The sequence below is a fragment of the Ylistrum balloti genome, unplaced genomic scaffold (assembly GCF_031769215.1).
Source record: "Ylistrum balloti isolate Yb309-2 unplaced genomic scaffold, AGI_CSIRO_Ybal_v1 Utg370140, whole genome shotgun sequence".
NCBI lineage: Eukaryota > Metazoa > Mollusca > Bivalvia > Pectinida > Pectinidae > Ylistrum > Ylistrum balloti.
In genome coordinates this window covers 592,213-602,963 of record NW_026782147.1, presented here as the reverse complement: position 1 = coordinate 602,963, position 10,751 = coordinate 592,213, and the positions used below count along the sequence as shown (strand labels likewise).

General features: G+C 34.3%; 1 protein-coding gene across 1 annotated transcript in view; it reads left to right on the top strand.

The window, feature by feature from the left end:
* The first annotated feature begins 1,155 nt into the window (after positions 1 to 1,155).
* Positions 1,156 to 10,751, top strand: part of LOC132550685 (myotubularin-related protein 13-like) — a 57,048-nt gene continuing 47,452 nt past the window's right edge. The window contains exon 1 of the mRNA XM_060214776.1: positions 1,156 to 1,210. Within this exon, the coding sequence (XP_060070759.1) occupies positions 1,156 to 1,210 (55 nt within the window). The remainder of the gene's footprint in view (positions 1,211 to 10,751) is intronic.

Below are 10,751 nucleotides of genomic sequence, written 5' to 3'. Positions count from 1 at the left end.
ATAACAATGACGTCACGATTAAGTTTTTCGGTGAGGGAAGGGTGGGGTTGGAAGAATAGCTTGGAAATTAGTCATCATCAATGTTAGCATAAAGATTTCGGTGTACCTAAAACGTTGATAGAAGTCAAATTTTATTATAAAGACTGTTGATAAAATGAAAATCCAGCCCAGAAGTTATTAACAAGATTTGGCCCAACTTACAGGTGATTAATGTGTCATAGACATCATGATATCAACCAGGCGTATATGAGTAATTATATTGATATATATATATATATATCTCACTCTGTCTCTCTGAATAAAAGTAATATTTGTGACAGTAAGACGGCGGTTTTATATCAGATTGTTGAAAGGAAGCCAGAACACATAGCCGGACAGAGAACTAAAACTATAGTTTTTGCTCTGTGTGAAGCCACTGTAATAACAGAAATGTAATATAGAACAATTTATCAGAATTGCAATTTCAGCAACAACTATCAATTTGTTTAAAAGTCGGTTAGATTAAAATTATATGTCTGGATAAGCATTTTTAAGCAACTTGTATTCTAGTCTTGGGCTAGTCATTTCGTTACACAGTAGTTTCGTTACATACAAACTAATTTTACACAATTAGAGTGTCATTTTGAGTGGACAGTTTTTCAGGAACGGAATTAGCAATATTTATTAACAACAAAACACCGTAAACCCCCAATTTAAATACATAAATAAAAACATGATTGAAAGTGTCGAAACTACTCCTTTTGGAAGTACCGAAACAACCTGGTACCGAAACGACTTTGCCCCAGAAGATCTCCGAATTTTTTTCTTTATCACATAGTTTCTGAGTTCCGTGCAGAGCACCAGAGACATGATACTGAATTCAAAAATCATATTCTCCATTAAAGCTTAGAAGATGTGAAATTAATTTTCTGAGAACTGTATTTTACTGAGAATGAGTGTGTAGTTAATTCATATAGCAAACATCTTGAACATAAACTGTGATTTCAAGAAACTTGCTATGAACACCGGTAAATGTAAGGGTTATTTCCCTTCGTCCAATTATTCCGGAAATGTGAATAACGTGCGGCAGCTGTGCTGACAGTTATTGAAAAACAAAGATGGCGACTGTGTAATGGAATCGGGAAACCTCGAAGCGATTTCCCGGTACTTTGTGCGATGTCTCGCTTGGCCGACTACTTTGTCGTGGTAGGATATGACCACGAGAAAGAAAGTAGGTTTATTATTCATAAATTGCATTTAATGATACTCTTGCCAATATGCATGCATGTTTTTAGTGAGGAAGGAAAGGGGGGGATGACGAACTCGTATAACATTTACCTTGATTACGGATGAAGTAGTGATTATAATATTGTGAATATCTACACATAAAACTACTTCTCTGATGAAGAACTTATTTACTCCTACTGAAGGGGCCTTTGATTGTTATTTCCAACATTCGATATTGTTACCAGACGAACTAGATCACTAAACCTATGTAAACAAACTTCGCCAGACACGAGGCAACATAGTCGGTCAGGTTTCAGACTATTTAGGGTAATTTTAACAATAAATGTGCATGGTATGTCTTTAATGACATACTGAAATAGTTATACCTGATATAAAGATTGACAACAGTCATAGCAATCATGATGTATCATTGATTTAAATGAAAAATTGATTATTTTGTCAATGACACTGACTGGTGGGCCAGTCTGTTCGGTATCAGTTCAAGCTTCCGTCATTCTATACCCTTCCGTCTCACATAAGTACTTTGGGTTTAATGTTATACCAGTGTCAACATAACCTCTATTCATCCTGAAACTGTCTCTGTCGGAATGCAATTGTCACAAATATGTTTATCTGTATTCCACAGTGATTCGAATAATGTTTTTAAAGATATTATATTTATTCCAATAAATGCCCTGGGCTGAGAAATTCTTCAAAGAGAGGGCACTTAATAGAACATAACATTTTGGAGTCAGTAGATTGTCAGATGCATGAATGGACCTGGTAATGATAAATGAAACAGGCTATAGTTAGCCTAGTTGTGTGTATATGTGTGACACATTGTAAACAAATCAACAAGCATTTTAATTTGGCCCTTGTGTATGAAATTGCAATTAAACATTTTGGCCCTTGTGTATGAAATTGCAATTAAACATTGTCATTTGTGCTTACATACGTATAATATACTCTTGACATGAGGTTGAGAGTGTATCAGGTTACAAAACAGTCAGGCCAACACCCATTACCAGTGACCCATCTGCCTCTCTACATACTTGTATTTCATAACAATTCAAAATATCATCAAAATTTAATCAGGCAATTTCAAAATATCAAGATTACCAAAAAATCATGTCAGAAGTAAAACAAAATAATAGTGAAAGTGATAACATATCCAGAAGTGAAAGGTAAACATGATTCTGCTGGTAACCAGTGAAGGATTGGTGTCAAAAAGAAGAAAAAAATTCTAAAGTACTGAGAGGCCTGCATGGTACTCAAAATATTTTCTGGAAGCTTAGCACTTGCTGTAGAAATGTAATGACAAGGGAAAGTGAAACCAAAAGTGGGAGCATTGATATTGATTACTGCTTATACAACAATCCCATCATTACTTTTTCAACTGAAGACAAAAGCGTTTGTAAATGCTGTGTTCATTGTGATTAAATCAAACATGTTCCATGTTGCCATGTACATATTGTGAAAATTGTGGGCTTTTGTACATGCACAGAGATTGTTTAACATCTTGTCAAATTTATTACTTGAGTGAGAAAAAATTATTCTTTTAAAGGAAGAAGCATTTATTAGGTACAGGGTGATTAATAGAGTAAATATGGTATGATTAACTTTTAATTAAATGTTAATTATTAGAAGAGATTTTCTTTTCAGTGTTAAATGAGATAATTTTGAAAAAGATACAAAACTGCCATTCATTGCATCAGTTGAAATTTGGAACTGTATTTCTATATGAACAGCTGCCATGGAGTAATTATTGGTCTGTGTATCATGTGGCCCATTTCAGCATCCTAAGTTCTCAGTCAATGTATATGTTAACCATAGTTTCTACACAAACTGTTTAAGTTTTGATTCATGAATTTTTCAATAAATGTTGCTGGATGAATTTACAAGAGCTTAGCCAGGGTCTTCACAAGTTGGTTTTGAAAAAAGATATGAAAATATAATTAAGTTGGGGGGAAAATATCTCACCATGATCATTGTGAATTGCTTTACTGGTACATTATATTACTAATGCTCCCCCTTTCAGGTGATAGGATGTAAAGCAATAATAACCTGTCAAAAATCTATAGGTGATAGAAACTTTGGACATGTTTTTAATGGTATGGGAGAATTTCAAATGTATGCTGTAAAAATCAGCCACCCTAAAATCAAATCATTGAAGGTTTAGGAAATTGTTTTTCAAAATTTCATATTTTCCCCATTTTTGCCCTATGACACTGCCTCTACCAACAACTACTTGACTCGGTCACCTCTGATGGTTTCTGGGTGGTAACTATAGCAAGTCTGATTGACTTGTGACATCACATACAAGTGACCTCTTTCTAGTAGTCACACTGACAGTATCAGCTAGGACTTGTACCCTGCCACGGACCGATCACACTGCCTATGAAATGCTATATTTTCAGATGTTTTGGTATACATATTTGAAGAATAAGGAGGCTGTTGTCAGTGGCATCTTTCTTCAGGTTTAAGTCTTTCAAACAAAAAGATCATATCATGAACACTACTTTCAAGAAAGTGTTTAACAGCATTTATGTGAAATGTTATCAATATGCTGTTCAAATCACATATGTAGACCAAAAGGGATACTTTAGACTGACTTTGTTTGAAATTTTTGGGAAGGTCTTCCCTTAAAAAAGTGTTTGAGCAGGTTGTTTCATGTAGTTAACCAACCTCAAGAAGCTTTTGACTATTTTGAAGTTGTAGTATTGATATATGAAGTACTAAATCTGTTGGGCCCTGATGGGGTGGTCAGGATTTATTGTGGAGTAGTTGACTGTGTAGCTTTTATACAAATTTTAGTATCTTCAGTTAATTTTTTCAGTGCAATTTAAACTGCAGGAGCTGTGTTTGATTGACTATTTACATAAAATTGGTTTTCAACTAAACTGCTTATTTATTTGCTACTCGCATTGGTCATTCATGATCAACCATGCTTTCTCTTTTTTTTTCCTGCATGAATCAAGGGAGGTAAACAGTATATTGCTATTATTTTTAGGTATCAGGATACTAATGACCAACAAATTGGTGACTTGTCTGAGATATTTTTGTGTTTTATAATAAACTTTTTCTGAATTCTTATATCAGTCTGGCGTTGGTTAAGCTGCTGATGCATAAGTCAGCATTCAAACAATAATTGTAGAAACAAATTGCTATTTTCACATGCATGGTGCACACAGATTTGTGTATTATGTAGACCAGCAGGGTTGCCCTAGGTATGTACACTTTCAATATATGTTTCATTATTTCATCCTGTATTTTGCCTCTCAAAAAATTTTTATGGACTATTATAGTATTGCATTGTCCTTTGTTCATCTCTGAAAAATTTTGATTAACCGCAGACCTCTTCCCACAGTTTTCAATCAATCTCTTTCCATCTTGGTAGGCTTTATAACCATGGCGTGAGGTTGTGTTGTCCTGAGTACGTTTTGATTGGATTGTTGGCTTGACAAGTTTTGGAAGAGTCATTCCCCTTGACTCATTTTGGCATTTTTATACTGTCTGGGACCGATTTGTGTAAGGCTGTGATATACTGACATAAAGTTGTATTTTTCCACTGGCATTAGACTGGTATTGTTTCAGTTCTTTATTTGTACTCATTTTGATGCAAAATATATTTCTCTTTTGCATGCGACAGATATGTTTTTTTTTCAGTCCCGCAGTACTCTTCTTCTAGACATTTTGTACCATGTGTTATAGACCCATTCCCAATTGAAAATAGTGTTTTGTTTCCCCACTTTAACCTGAATTTTCCCAATCTGCTAATTCTTTGTGTGAAAAATTTTAAAGACTTCTAATTTTCTGTCAGTTAGTCCCGTGGCAATTGAATGAAAAAAGAACAGGTACTACGAGTGCACTTAAGTCATAGATCTACATTTACTATGTAATGAGTGCAGGAGTATTCTGACTAGCCTAGATCTTACAATAATAATATCAGTCCCAATTTCATTGATCACTTTCAGAAGAAAAAAAATAAGAGATGATCTATAGGAGTAGAGATATCTCCGATGTGTATAGTGGTGGATAGATTAGTCTTGGTGAATGAGAAAAGATCCTATAAAACATAACTTTAAAATTGCTTGTATTTATGGAGTTTGACATTTTGCCAATTGAATAAAACAGAAATGCCACTGATGCTTTTTTTCAAATTTGTTGTAAACTTTCGACAGGTTTCTCCATTTTCAGTGCAGGGTTCCATTCCAAAAATAACTGGCAAAATCTCTGTTTGGTTCATGGCCCATTATGGTGTAATGAAAGCTAGCCAATACAGCAACGGAAAATTGCTTACACATCCATAATTTATCATCGGTTTACCATTTGAATCCGATAGGCTTCCCGAGGTAGTTAATTGATTACATAATGGGCTGACTGTATGTTCAATATTGATAGAACTGAAAGTGAATGCATTACCCACTGCAGTAATACTTAATTTTATGTAACTTTAATCTTTGATATCTCACTTTGGGATCTCTCGGAGCAAGATACATAGATTTTACCTGTGTTTTGCTGAAAATCTCATTGAAATTCTCCAGTAAGATTAGTTGCTCAGAAGTTGGATTATCTCTGCTGACTGGAAGTTGAGTAAGAATAAAATGTGTCTGCAAATGCATTCTTTATTATAGGTTATGAAAACAGAATCATATGAAACAAGAAAACACAGCCAATGCCAGTTCAAAGGTTGGCCATGGGTTGTTCAGTAGGTACCTAAGCTACAATACCTGAGTTTGGTCCTGAAGAAACCTCTACCAGAGAGACGAAACTAATTGACAATTAAGTCCAGTATCAAATTTACAGGTGATGTTTGAATATGTTACAATTGCTTCTACCAGTTTATATAGGAAACTATCAGGGTAGAGATGATTGACTTTGAAAAATTACTTAAATCGTTGTCTCAGTTGAAGTCATTACATTGATACATGGTTTTCCTTAGAACCGACTCCCAATTAAACTGACTGTCTAAAGTGATAATTTGGTCCCTTAAAAATTTTTCAGGGTTTTTCAACATTCACAAAAGTGATTAGTTTACCAATTACTGTATGTTCTTTCATCACACCACCTCTAACTACCGACTTTAAAAGTAAAGCGAAGTTCTTTGTTAACATAAAGCTGTAATTTCTTTGTTAACATAAAGCTGTACCGAGAGTTTTAAATAATGCTACCTTTTTGTTTGTCCTAACAATTTCACTGTTAACATAAAGCTGTACACTAGAGACTTTAAAAGTAAAGCGAAGTTCTTTGTTAACATAAAGCTGTACACTAGAGACTTTAAAAGTAAAGCGAAGTTCTTTGTTAACATAAAGCTGTACACTAGAGAGTTTAAAAGTAAAGCGAAGTTCTTAATTTAATTAATAAGTATGATTTCGAAAGTCATTTGAATCAACAGATAAAAAGGACAAGTTTTATTGTTAAACTTACAAAAGAAACCCAGCTCTAAACATTTTTAGATCATGGTATTAATTATTAAAAGTTTTGGGAGTTATGATTGTTTCCAAAATTGATGGTTGATCATTACAATGATCACTTAAAAAACGCTATGTTTAATAAGATATCTATGTCTCATGGAAATCTTCCTAATTGTTGAAATTTTTCAAATGAAAGTGATATTTTCGTTTAGTTCTACAGCAGAAAACAGGCTGTTTTCTACTTGACTGTTTTCTCAAAAATGAAGAAAAAGTTCAGATTACCTCTCAATTGTAAATTCAGGTAGAAAAAAAAACCAATCAGAGTCAATTTGAGATTGATTGTAGAATTTACGACTGATTGTCCTAGTCAGAGGTGTGACGACCACACTTCAACTTTACGTCTAGATTAAAGTGAACAAATCCATTTTCTGTGTACTTTAATTAAAAGAAAAAACCCATCAGATAAGAAATTAAGGTTGATGTCAGCATCCTAAGGTGTGTATACATATAAAGTGAGTTGATTTCAAAGGAAATCCGTTAGATATCAGTAAATGGCAGTCCAGCCAAAAAATGTTAATCTATACATGGGATATATTTATAGCTTTGGACTTCCTGACATGTCGCAATTAAGAGTTAACCTGAGATAAAAATAACTAGAGTGCTGTGGCTGGCGTCAGTACTGGTAAAGGAGGGCTGTATTATGTAGAGAAGGCATTGATTTGGAGTAATTGTGCTCCTTGTCTGTTCATCCTTTCAGACCAGGGGGTGCTTTACACTGTATAGCTGATGCTGTACATGTCTGTAAGTCTGCAAACTGAAGTGGGATCTGTATTGTGGGCAGCTGTATGTGGTATGGAATGCTTAACTTCATGTTTCTATTCATTGGTTCCTGTATAAGTGCTACCAGTGAACAATATAGGTTCATTCTGAAGTAATTAAGAATTACAACTAAAAACAAAAACAAAAATAAATGCAAAAAAAAAACCAGTCATATATCTTCTGATAACAACCTGATCACTTTCTCTTAACTTTAGCTAAGATTTTTGTAAACTTCAGAAATTCTGTAGAATTCAAATCTATGTGTTATTGAATTTAAGGGTAACTTTAAGTTAGAAGAATTTTTCCAGAATTTTGTAGTGACATTCAGTTTAACTTTTGAACCTGGGGCCTGGCCAGTCTAGAAATAAGCATTTATACTATATTTAGAAAATAAATACTCTTATGTCATTGTTGGATATGGAAATTAATTTATCCAAGTTTTTGTCAGGCGATTGGTACATGAAGAGATTTTATGTTCAACATATGCCAGTTGTATCGATACACCTGCAATTATATGTAAATTTAATGGAATGTAATTAGATGTGTATCATTGGGTAGCAGTTAGATATGGAAATAGATAGACAGTAATATTTTGCCTCCCTCAGGATAGATCAGAGTGCATGTTTTCCCCAGTAGGTCTCCTGGTTACCACTTCGCCAGGTGTGAGACATGTGTGTAGAATACACAAACTCCACTCAATCCTTAATCTGTATATTTCGTTAGAAGTAGCTCCTCCCAAAAAGAAAAAAAAATGAATGTACAGGATCACAATATAAAGTTATCTTGTGTTGGATCACAGCAGAAAATGTTGAGCATCATCAATTAGCTGTTATTAACAGCTAATTATTTCATGTTTTTTATTCTAAGGAAAGAGATGATAATCACCACGCTTTGGTCAATCTAGGTCGGAAGCATTATAGGTCTGGGGATAAGGCAGCCTCCAGAATGTCAAGAATGTAGAAAATGTGTAATCAGATTACCAGAACTCTTACCACTGTGTGGGACACCATGCTGCTGCAAAGTTGTACTATATGAAGATATTATGTTATAGAGAGAACTACCACTGTATAGGACACCATACTGGTGCCGAGTTATATCTAAATATAGGTGTAAAACTCTTACTGTGTGGGACCTCGTACAGGTGTAGAGTTAGATGATATAAATATGTCTATGATATGAAGAGAATTACCACTGCATGGATTACCATACTGGTGCTGAGTAAGGTTAGAAAGATCGGTTTAGAACTATTACTGCTTTTGATACCATACAGATATAGAGATGTTCTGGCTTCCCAAAATTTTGTAGAGTTCCACAAGTACGAGTCCCAAAATTATTGCAATATAGAGAATACTACCACTATGTGGGCTACGTTACTGGTGTAGGGTTAGACGAAATAGAACGGTATCAAACTACCATCATAGGACACGGTATTTGCATAAAGTTAGACTATGCCTAATTTACTTTGGGACAATCTGAAAATCAATGGTCATTTTTGGACTCTGAGGAAAATAATTTTTTTTTTTTTTTTCAAATTTCATTGGTCCTTACATTTTATTTATGGTCATTTGGTTGGTCCTCTACAGGTAAAACACAGACAGGTAAGATATTCCAATCACTGTGCTCCTGATGTTTTACTCCTTGATATTTCTATAGTCAGAAACCTTAGAGTTTGGAACAGTCCATTGCCAGCTATATGTCATCACTTGTTTAAAGTTTGGAACAGTCCAATGTCGGCTTAATGTCAGCACCTGTCTAAAGTTTGGAACAGTCCATTGTCAGGTCTATGTCAGCAACTGTCTAAAGTTAGGAATTGTCAGGTCTTTGTCAGCACCTAACTAAAGTTTGGAAGTCTATTGAATTCACCTTAAATATTAGTACATGTTCAATTCAACTGTACAATTTGTAATTCTGGATTACAACAAAATTTGTACACAATAGATATGTAGCCGTTATATAAAGGACTAAAGGTAACAGGATCTCGTTGTTAGAAATAGGTCAGTCATTCTGGAACTAAAGATTCCATACTTAAAAACATGCCTTTTCAGCAAATTTCTCAAGGGCTGTTGTAGCGTCTGTCATCCTGGCAGTGCCATTTCGTGCTGAAATGTGACTAGCTCATGGTATGTGTCAGTATTGTTTCAGGACCGAGAGTTGGAGGTGTCACGTGAACCTAAATGTCAGTTGCCTAATGAAGCACTTGATCTGTTGATAGGACAAGAGGATATTCCTCGTATCAAATGAAAAACCTCTTACAACTGTTCTCTTATTATAACATGTGTACTTGACTTTGTCAATGACGTATTTATAATTACTTAACATTGTCCATACCATGTTTTTTCTTATGCTGCATTGGTACAATGTACAATACATTTAACATATATGTCGGCAACAGTAAACAAGAATCATCTTTACGATTACCTTTATTGGAAGTATGTACAATAATAACTTATCTAATTGTAAATATAACATCTTCAGGCTAAAAATGAGCCCAGGCCCCTTACCAAAAAACAGGTACAAAACTTTATACTTTTTTTTTTACTGCAAACATTTTATCGACCAAGACAAGATGTACGTAACATTACATACATGTACTCACACAGGAGGTCTCTCATACTTGCTCACATCATTCACTCTTGTCATATTCCAGAATATGAAATACATGTACACACATATACACATACACTTTCAGTTTTACAGTCATGTTCATATTTCCAACCAAAGAGTGAATTTTAATTATTTTCTTGACTAAGACGCAATTACAGTTATCTACTAGCATAGTAAACAGTGTTTTTCAAGACACACACAAACACACAAAAAAGAAAGTAAAACAAAGTAAACAAACCAAAAATCTAAACACAACATAACTCTCACTCCTGTAGAATTTTACCTTACCGTAATATTAATTACTATAAAAGTTAATTAACCCTATTCAAACTGTATTACCTTTATTATTTCACAAACAGTTTTATAACTTGCATACAAGATAAACTTCTACTTTTTACACACAGATACACAAAGATATATAGGGTCTAACCCTAACCTTTGTGCGAAAGGGTACCCAGGGTGGGGTGGGGGGAGCTTGGTCAGATGGCGTGACCAAACTATCATCTTTGCAAATATTTATTACATTTTCACATACTTGGTGATTAAAAAACAATATAATTGAAGGTGGTGGGAAGGAGAGCAGAACAAGATTTTTATGTGTTCAATTCATCTTCAAATCATCCCCATTTTGTCTGAAAATCTGTTACCAGGGTATATTATTATTTTTTATGGCTAGCCTTTCTTGATTTCCATTGTCTTTCATGCTGC